This window comes from Myotis yumanensis, unplaced genomic scaffold (assembly GCF_028538775.1).
Source record: "Myotis yumanensis isolate MYYU_CA2020_CCGP unplaced genomic scaffold, mMyoYum1.0.hap1 SCAF_18, whole genome shotgun sequence".
Taxonomy (NCBI): domain Eukaryota; kingdom Metazoa; phylum Chordata; class Mammalia; order Chiroptera; family Vespertilionidae; genus Myotis; species Myotis yumanensis.
Window position 1 is genome coordinate 13,397,746 of NW_027223769.1, and position 10,468 is coordinate 13,408,213.

Genomic DNA, 10,468 nt, shown 5'->3' on the forward strand with positions numbered 1-10,468 from the left:
CACCAGGGCTTAGATCTGGCAAAGAATCTGAAAAACAGGTCACCTTCGTGTCCCCACAACTGGACTTCGGGGACGAACCCAGCTGTGAGCACCCACCTCTCTCCCAGACCTGTGGGAGCCCAGGCCCCAGTCACAGCGACAATGGAGCTGGCAAGCGCAAGGGGTAGCCACCACTCTTCCTCCCGCCGTCCTGCCTTGGGGGTGTCTGGCCTTCGTGTGCCCCAGACAGGCAGGACCTGTGGTGGGTGGCCGAAGATCACACCTTTAAACTGACCTCAGGTCAAGGAATTCTCCTCCCGCGGTGGGAGGTCTGAGATGCCCAAACTCCCTGCGGGGCAGGATCTTTTAAAATATCCGAAGGCGTCCAGGTCCGGGAAGGTCCCCTCCAAGAAGCGCCCCCCCCCCGCCCCCCCCCCCACACACACACCTGCGCGCATAAGTTGGAAACACTTCCCAGGATCCACACCGCCGCGAGGAAAAGATGTTTGTTGTTGTTGTTTTTTAAGACTCCTTCCCCCAGCAGCGGGAGCCATGGTGACTCGGGAGAAGCCCAGACCAGGGCAGACAGTCGAGGAGCGGCTCCGCTGGGCGCCTCACTGGAAGTGAAGCACGGCGTCGGAGAGCTGCAGAGGGAAGTAGGAGAGGAAAGGGATCCCGAGCTGGTAGAAGCCGCCCTGGACGTGCGGGTCCAGCATTAGCGAAGCGTTGAAAGGCGGACAGAGACTAGTGGAGGCGGCCAGCAGCGAGGTCCCCAAACAGCCGCCCGGATCCTGCTTGGCACCCCCCAGGAGCTCGGCCCCTGCCGCCGGCTTCTGGCCCTGCCGTCCCGCCAGGATGCTATCTATGCTGAAGCTCTTGGACTTGTCGGAGCTCCTCGGAGAGCTGCGGCAGGCGGGGCGCGCAGGGGTCCCCGGGCCGTCCACCGGGCGCGCCTGCTGGCCCACCGCCGCCGCCACCGCCGCGGCGACCTGGACAGCGCCGCCCCCCGCATCCACCTCTGGGGGCTCGAGCCCGGGGCAGAGGAGAGGCGCCGGCGAGGAGCCCTCCCGGAGGGGCCAGGGGCGCGAGGGCGCTCCCTCGTGGCGGGGGGTCGCAGGGCTGGGGCGCCCTGCCCCGCTCCCCGCCTCGGGTTGCGCCTCTGCGGTGCGCTCTGGCGTCTCCGCACGAGACCGCTTGGTCTCCGGGGCCCCGGCGCCCGGCTTGGGCTTCCTCTTCCGGCGACGGTAGTTGCCGTTCTCGAACATATCCAGGCAGCGCGGGTCCAGCGTCCAGTAGCTGCCCTTGCCCGGCCGCCCTTTCTCGCGGGGCACCTTGACGAAGCACTCGTTGAGCGAGAGGTTGTGGCGGATGCTGTTCTGCCAGCCCTGCCTGTTGTCGTGGTAGAAGGGAAAGCGGTCCATGATGAACTGGTAGATGCCGTTGAGGGTGACCCTCTGCTCGGGCGCGTCCTGGATCGCCATGGCTATGAGCGCGATGTAGCTGTAGGGCGGCTTCTGGGGGGGCTCTGCCCGGCCCGTGGCCGCCAGGGCGGCGGCGGGGGCGAAGGCCAGAGGCAGCCCGGGCCTCTCGGGGCCATACAGATAGAGCATGGGCGAGGCCGCCAGCGCCGGCAGCCGGGGGCTGAAGAGGTGGCTCATGGCGAGCGGACGCCGGCGCTGAGCTCCCCGCGAGGCCAGGGGCCCGGGCGGCTTAGGGACTGCGCCCCGCGCCGCAAGGACCCTCCCGGGGAGCCTGCCGTGCGTCTGCCTCCCGCTCTGCCGCTCTCCCCGGCCGCTCCACGCTCTGTCCCTTCTTCATGGCTTTAAAAATGTTAAATAATTGTTGTAAGTTTGCTATTATATGTTGACTTAGCGCTGGAAAATAAATTGTCTATGATAAACAGTCGTTGTGTTCTCAGCCCACCCACATTAATTAAAATTTCATTGCTGAAAAACTCCAAGCTTTTCCCTCCACGTGTCTTTTTGATACCAGCCAATCGGTTTCGGGGCTATTCCTTCATTTGTTTATAGAATTAGTCTGTTGATAAGTCCGCCCACCCAAGTTGAATCAAGCTGTGTTTATTTGGAAAAATTTCCGGGCACCCAATATATAAACGCACTGATCTGATGTTTGAAATATCACGTCCACCCCTTGACGCTGTGAGCACACACAGTCAGCGAGGCAGGATGTGGGCCCCGGTGCCTGGGAGCCGGGGTCTGCCGGGCCAGGAAGGAGAGGTGGGGATGGGGGGCGGAGCGCAGGGGTGAGTTTTACCCCTGACCTGGGGGAGCCCCACAACAGCCCGGCCTCCCACAAAAGGTCTTTTCTTCTCCCAGGCTTCATAGGAGGTGTAGAGATGGACAGTCTCACCGGATGCCTTCCTAGATCTTTGCAAGCTTTTACATCTGTTGTGCGGAGAGGCGGCTCCATCAGAGAGGTTTGGGAGTCTGATGAGACAAGGGAGCAGGTCCTGGGCTTGCCCGGCGGAATCACGGCCCTCGCTAGGGGCTAGTATCCCAGAGGCAGCAAGCCTTGACCTCCAGGGCTCCTGGGGACCCAGGGAAGAGGACCCTGGAGCCCAGCTTTTCCTGAAGCCCACGCCTATGGTGCCAGGGAGCTGGGTAGGGCGTGGGCTACCTGGTCCACAGCTCAGTTGAGGGAGGTTTCAAAATAAACCCAATTGGAAAGTTCAGGGGGAGAAACTAAGGTCTTTCTAATGGGGCTGAGGTTGCAAGCAAGAAAGACCATAAAAGGGGAATTTGGCAGCTGGCTGGGGAGAGCTGGTATTTGTGAATGCGGGTCTCTTGCTTTATATTCTGCGCTTTCCTGTTTATAACAAGGAGGGGGTTATAACAACTTTACAAGTGCACGCAGCTGGCCCATGATTACATTAAGCATTTGGAAAGCCTGCTTGGTCTCCCCGACCCACCCACTCACTCTGGGGTTCAAGTGCACCCCCCCCCCCCCCCCCCCCGTGCATTTTACATTCAGCCACGTCAGAGTTTGAATCAAAAGCCGTGGATGATGCTGATTCAGTTGGAGGTGTCCTGCCCTCACTCCACCACGTTGGAGGGAGGGGGGCATGTAGCGTGACTAGTTCTTGTTTATGATCTCTGATGAATATTTTTTAAAGGAGGAAAAAAAAAAACACCAGCATTCCGGATAACTGAAATGGCATTCCATTGAGTAAATGGGCGGCGGATGCCAAAGAGAAGAGGGGGGACCGGGGGCCACATAGAAATTGCCCAGGACTGGCTCCCACCCTGGATGGGGAGAGAGGTACTCGAGGTGCATTGGGGGGCGAGGGGGCTGCCACTGCTGTTGTCAGAGAGGCGACACCATGCTGCAGGCTGGTTTCCAGCACTCAGGAGAATCTCCCCCCAAAATGGGGAGTCCAGAAGTTTGGGGGTTCCGGATAGCCCGTGGGAGAGCGAATACGTTTGAAATACCGAAAAGGACGCGGCAATCAGGGTGGAAAGACCGGTTTGGGTGCCGGCGCTGCTTGACGCAGTGCCAGGCCAGGCCCTGGGACACACCTCCGAGGCTCCGTCCAGGGCGCCGCATTTCTAACCTGGGGCAACCTTTGGGGCCTGGCCTACCCGGGCCTAGGTCCTGAGGGTGGCCCTCTTGCCTGGAGGGGGCGGGGCGCTGTCCTCTCTCTGGATCTCGGTCTCTTACCTGAACACTCCTTTCAACCCTGGAGCGAAAAAAGAGCCTCAATGCCGAGCTTTTGCAACCCTCGGTCCCACAGTCCCCAGGGCTCCCCAACCTCTCCACGATCAGCGCGCCCAGCGCTGGTGTCCAGCTCGGTTTCAAGCCTCTGGATCGCTGGCTCTAACAGACCCAGTACAAAAGATAAACTGGTGTCATCCGCACCCCCACCCCCACCCCCACCTCCGCACCCTGAGCCCTTCACGGAGCTACCCAGGCACCGGAGTCCAGCATGCACATCCCTGCCTCTCCCGAAAGGCGCGCCGCAGCGAGGCTTCTTCTAAACTCTAAAGCACATCTGAGCTTGAATTCGTACAATAATAAACACCACCGAATTTGGGCATGGGCCGGACGCAGGCGGAGACACGCGCGTCTGGTGGGCGGGTCATTGATAGTAAAGGGGAAAAAAGAAAAATCCGAGTTCTAGTCGCGGGCTGGAGACGCACTTCCAGCCCCGCGTATTTGCTGAAGTTTGCAGTGTTTCCCAGAGCTTGCAGCCGTAGAACTCACTCGGGCCTGGCGCCCCAACCCGGCTCCCCCGCGGAGAAGAATCCTGGCCTCCCAGGCGAAGAGCTTTTGTAACTGGGAAAGGAAGGACCGCGCTGGAGCGAATTTCCGGGGAGCGCATGGCACAAGCCTTAAAGTCTGAGAGCGGATGCGCCCTCGTGCGGAAGCTCTGTGGGTTAGGACCCAGCGAGCCGAGGCCCAGCGGCAGGGGCCAGGGAAGAGGAGGAATGGGGGAGGGGTGGGGAAAGGTAGCGGAGCCCGGGAGACAGCCGGGCAGAGTGGGAGTCCCAGAAAGCCGGGTGGAGACATTGAAAATTCCCTGTGGGGTCTTAAGTCTTCAGATTCCAGAAAAGAGCATTCATGTCTGAAGTCAGTGCGAGCACCACTACCAGCCTCAGGAAAGCCCTGAGATGCCCTGATATTTCCAAAGGACCACAGCGATTCCAACTCTGGGGCCCAAGCAGAAACCAAGTTCAGCGTGGGATGAGGGTCCACAGTCCCCGTCCCAGTCCCCACCTGTTGAGAGAAAGCCTTCTCTTTGGGCAGGCTAGGCAGAGGCCAGGCATCTGGACCAAAGAGGCTGAGGGGAGAGACGAGCTCCAATCACTGCCCGCTCACTACAGGGTCATCTACCCTTCCTCTGCTCCACCAGTAAATTAAAAAGTGGACAGTCACAGATTAATGATGATCTGTGTTATCACTCCAAATATGTGCATCACTTTCTAAGTGTGAAGACAGATAACAAGTATATGTGTGTGTGTTTATATATATGTGTATACATGTATAATTGATTCTACCATATGTGCAATATGTTTAAGAAGAGTGAGGTGGAAAGATGTAGGACTTACTTAACCAGGTCACCTTACTGACATCCTGAAAACACTGGAAAAGATGATGATTAAAAGAATACTATTAAAAACTAAAATGCGCTGGAGGCTATTATATGCTGGCACTGTTCTGAGTGCTTTCCTGTGTTAGGTCATTCATTCCTCACAGCAACCCTAAGAAGCAGAAACCTGCACCCTTCCCATTCTGCAGACCTAGAACCTAAGGCCAAGTCCTCCTGGAGGAAGGGTTGCAAAGCCAGGGGAACAATTGCACGATAGTGGCCGTTGTGTGTGGATGCTGAGGGCCCTGTGGCAGTTCTCTTGAGAACCCTTGCAGCAAATATGAAAGACGGGGGGCTGACCCATTTCACAGATGATGAAACTGAGGCTGGGCACAGAACACCCCCAAGGCATTGTAGGTAGTAAACAGCAGGACAGGGATCAGAACCCACACTTTCTCCTCCAAAGGTAGGTTCTCTGAGGTCTGACAACCTCAGGTGTCCACAGAAGCTCCAAGTGACGTGCCTGGAGTAAGCAAAGGGAGGGGACCCTCCAGGGAGGAGGGGTACGCAGCACCACCAGAGCCGGAGATTTGGGGCATTATAGGCAGGAACCCAAGCGTCCTCACTTTTATCCTGCTAAAACCCAGAAGCCCCTGCTCCCCTCCCCTCTTCTCCCTTCCCCTCCCCTCCTCTCCCATTCTGAAAGGACTGGGGAGCAGGGTCTTTGCTGCTTCTCAGCAGTGGGGGGTAGGGGTTCGGGACTGAGGTAACCCTTGGCTGGTCAGCTGGTGCTGAGTGAAACCCACCGAGCAGGGTGAGATTTTCCTAATGATTGGTTGTTTCGAGCCCACCTTGTTCCCCCAAAGGATTTAAAGGGTCTAAAAGGGGGCAGTTAGGGCACACACTACCCTGCCTAAGCAGTTTATCCTGATACACAGAGTTCATTGAGACCACAGATCCCGTTCTCTTCTGTCTCCAGGTAAATCCTAACATCTAACAGTGCGTCCTTACTACGGGCTGGGCCCTGTTGAAGCACTTTCGTGTTATGTGTTGGATTCATTAATCTTCCCAACAGCCTTATCTGATGAGCCCATCGCTTTCCAGTTGAGAAACAAGCGCAGAGAGCCAGAGGTAGTATGCCCGCCCGGGGTCACATGAACCCTCTGCTGGCCCGTGCAGAGGGCCCGAGCTGGTGCCTGTGGACTCAGCTCAGAGAGAAAGGCTCTGCCGGGGAGCCCGCCTGCAAGAATAACACGAAGGCAGAGAGAGAGCCAGAGGGGAAAGGAAGGCCCAGGCCCCAGGGCCACGAAGTCAGGGGTCAGAGGAGTCTCTCTGGCCTTCCCGACCTCCCAGCCTGGGTGGCCATAGATTGAGCACAAAGCTATACCCCAGGCTCAAGAGGCCAGGGACCGCCCTCCCATGCTCCCCAACTCCATTCCCTTCCGGGACTTGCAATGCCAGCAAGCCCATCAACCTGTCAACCCGCCCCCTGCCCTCCACTTCAGCTTTTCACAGCCTCACAGCCCCAGGATGAAGTCCCCACAAGCCTGACGCTGGGAAAACCATAGCACCAGAGAGACACATTGGAGAACCTAACTCTACACCAGCGATGCCCCTCTGCCTTTGCTGCACGGCAGGCATGTTGCAAAAGCAAGAGGAAGGCTTGCACGAGTCCAGGCGGTGGCGTCTTCCCAGGCACAGTGGCCGTCCCTGACTGTGACTGCCCGGCCTTCCAAGCGCCCTACAACATTCCACCCCCTTCCTCACATGCCTGTGTCAAAAAGCAAACATTTCCAACGCCTTGGTGAGCTGAGGCCACGCAAGAAACAGGCAGGCAGGGAATGCTCCTCAAAGTTTGGGAAAGCATTTCAAGTATGTGGTGCAGGAAGTCACTGGTGGCTCCGACCCAGCGTGTCCTGCTCACCTGGAGTCCAGCCCCCAGCCGTCCCTGGCCCAGCTGACACCAAGCCACAAACCCTCAGCTCGCTACCTGTCCATTCCCACCACACTGAGAGCCACGATGGTGCTGTCCAGGGATGAGCCCCACACACATTCCGCGAGATACCGGGCACAGGCTCTGAGACCCCAGCACACTCTCAGGAAACGTAGTTCTGTGTATTAATCAAGGTGCCTTTTCTCAGTAAATTCTCACGGGGCCAACCTTGCCTAGGACCCTGTCCGGTTTGTGTTTGGATTTGGGACGGGGAGAGGAGCGAGGCGGCAAGTGCTCAGCCACCACGGCTTGTTTTTTCCAAGGGGGACCTGGGAACTCTGCTCTCTGTGCTTTGAGTGCAGCTCACAAGCCTCTCCCAGGCCCGAGGTGACCCCCAGGCAGTCTTGGGGTGGAGAGGAGGAGATGGTCCCCGAAAGATTTATGAGCCAAGTGCTGAAGTTCCCAGGACCCTGTGTTTTCTTCCTCCAACATCGGATCTTCAGTTCTGGCTGGCAGGGAAGGGGAGAGGGGATCATTGAGGACCCAGGCAGGAGCCCCAGCGGCTGGGAGGGAAAGTGCTGGGCTGCCCCGAATGCCCTTGCACTCACCTAATCAGGCTACAGATGAGCAGACCCAGGCCAGGGAGGGGGAGCCGCCTGTTCACACAGCGAGATGTGGCCTTCTGGTTCCTAGCCCAGCTCTCCCAGCTTCCAGGATGGACGGCAACCCTGATTTTGGTTACAGGAACAGGCGGCTTGAACCAGGGCAGGGAGGTCCAGCCAGCCACCGACTCAAGCAAGGCCTTGGGAGAGAGGTCCGGGTGGCGGTGGCGGCACACCCGCAGTCCTTTCTCCCTGAAAGGTGAGGTTGGGCATATCTCCAAGTCTTACGTGAAGCAGAGGCCACTCCGGCTGCCGCCTCCCTGGGCCTGGGAGCGTTCAGGGGACTAAGGGGCCTCAGGGTCTCTCCAGCTGCCCGTGTCTGTCTGAAGTGTTCAGAGACACGGTCCACCCCGCCGAGGCCAGTGTGAGACACAGGCTCAACGTCAAGGGACATGGTTTCTGCCGTGGTCTAGTGGTCTTCGGGGTGCGTCCATGTTATGTGCGGTATCTCTGAGACCTGCAGGACTGCGTCTTATTGGGTCACGAAGGAACACCGTTACCAGCATGGCTTCATGCAAACTGCATTCTGGTGGACCACAGACCACCAAGCCCTGAGGCCCAGCAGCCTGCATGGACTTTCGGGCCCTTCCACCCTGGATTCCTGTTCCCCTTTCCGGACAGGCCCTGGGCCTGGGGAGGACCAAGGACCGACTGGCTGAAGGAAGGGGCAGCAAGTGGATCTGAGAAGCAGACAGCCTGGCCCAGCACGCAGTCTTTGTGCCCAGGCAGTAGACCGGCAGGGTGCTGAGAAGTGACCAAAAGCAGCCCAGCTGGTGCCTGGACGCCCGCTGCTCAAGGTGTCATGCTTGTGCTTCAGGATCTTACTACTCCGCCAGCCGCCAGACGCCCCGAGGCCCCAGGTCCACGTCGGGCCGTAAAGGCTGAGCTGAGCCAGCTCTGAGCTCAGCGTCCAGCACATGGGCCAGCCTTCTGGCACCCACACCTATCTTGGCCCCTAGGGTTTCAGACTGAGGGATCCTGAGGTGACCTTCCACACCCCAGCCCTCCACACTGCTACCTGGATAAAGCCCTAAACACAATCCCCCAAGTGGCCCATGTTCCCAAGGGAATGAGGACCCCCTCACTATGTCCTCACAATTGGGGGCAACCTTCTAGAGAGCTACCCACTCCAGCGAGCAGCCCCACACAGCGGGGGGGGGGGGGGGGGGGGGGGGGCACCGTGGGGACTTAAGATGCTTTCCTGAAGGTAGAAGATCCAGGGCGGTTCAGAGGCCGGGCTGGTCTCTCGCCCAACTCCATCCCATTTCTCTGTCTTGTATTCTCCGCGTGTCTCTCAGAGCTGCTCTGAGTGCCAAAACTTAAGATGAGGGTAATCTTTCTGGGAGGGCTCTTTGAAACACCTGGGGAGGGAGAAAGCCAGCTAGAATACTCTCCGCTTCTCCTGCGGCCAACAGCGTAAAAGAAACAGGAGCAAAATGAAACCAGTGTGCCAGAGCTGGGCAAGGAGCCGGGCTGCCTCTTTCTGCAGCTCAGAGAGGGGGTCTCCCTCACTCTCTCTCTATCTATCTATCTCCCTCTCTCTCTCTCTCTCTCATCTATCTATCTCCCTCTCTCCCCACCTGTAGCTGGCTAGTCCAAAGCACTGGGGCCTGAGGGCCTGCCGAAGGCAAGCCTGGAGCACTGGGGCTCCCATTCCTGCACATTATGAAAAGGAATAAAAGGCAGCGTTTTAACCACATGGCACCTCTGGGGCCACAGACTGGAAGAAGAAGCTGTGTCACATATATGGGGAACATTATTATGAGCAAACGTTCCCCAACCCTACCTCAGCATAACATAGAGATAGAATGCCATGTTTAAAACAACAATACAGCACCCAGGTTATGTTCCACGTCACTGCATCAAAGAAAATCTCCTTTTGGGAAATCATCCCGGCTCATAATGTTACTTTCACAAGGAGGTTGGCCCTGGGGGAGGCATAGCTCACCTGCTGGGGTGGGGAACTCCCCAATTTGGAGCTCCAGCCTCAAAATTCAGGCAGAGAGACCAGCAGGAGAGTTGGCGGGTTTGGGCCAGTGAAATCGATAACAAAACCATGTCCCCTTTGGCCACATCTCACAAAAGTTGTGTTGCTATTAAAAATAAAAAAAAAGATGAGATATCAAAATTGAAAAGAAAGACAATCTCATTCCTTAAAGTCTGAAAAGGTTGATAAATTTAGAACCCCAAGCATTGGACATTATTTTTGAAGAGCAATGAAGCTGTAAGATTTTTCACTGCAATAGGGTAAGGATTTGGAAATCAAGAAGGAAAGAGATCTGAAATCCACGTCGGAGCAGGATGGTCATTGAACGCCACAGACTCAGTCCCCTTTGGTCTTTCCCTGGCCCAGTTCAAATTCTTCTCCGGAAAAACCATGATAGTGGGTAAGGAAGCCCGCATTTTAGGAAATCCAGGGCACGCAGGGCTCCTCCTGGTTTGTAGTTAGCTAACAGAAAATACGTTTCCTTCCCCTTCTAAATTGGGGAGGGGTGGGCATTCAGATGGAATGGCACTGCTTGTCTTGACAATGGGCCTGTTTTTCTGCATTTAGGAAAATGCACGACAGCAAATTACATTCCAGCAAGCAGTCCTTCTGGCCGTGTCGCTCTAGGCAGGACCGTCCCTGGATTGCCTCGACCAGGTTGAAATCCTGAATTAATAGAAAGCCTTTTTCTGTCATGAAGACGACAACAGGGACCTACTCCCCTTCTTCTGTGATCGTCTAGATATGCCTGTCTACATGCTTACCCACCTGTGTAACAAAAATGATCCAAACAGGTGGATTCGAAGACCCACCGTGGCTTTGTTTTAAATGCGAGAACACAAACACACTGTTTTGGGGGC

General features: G+C 57.0%; 1 protein-coding gene across 1 annotated transcript; it reads right to left on the reverse strand.

Moving 5' to 3' along the window:
* Positions 1-499: 499 nt before the first annotated feature.
* Positions 500-1,960, reverse strand: FOXL1 (forkhead box L1). The gene has a single exon (XM_070398545.1). It carries the CDS (start codon positions 1,635-1,637, stop codon positions 594-596), a length of 1,044 nt encoding a protein of 347 aa, XP_070254646.1. The 5' UTR covers positions 1,638-1,960; the 3' UTR covers positions 500-593.
* Positions 1,961-10,468: the final 8,508 nt, after the last annotated feature.

Coding starts and splice junctions, on each gene's coding strand:
- FOXL1 (XM_070398545.1), bottom strand. CDS start 1,637: ATGAGCCACCTCTTCAGCCCCCGGCTGCCGGCGCTGGCGGCCTCGCCC.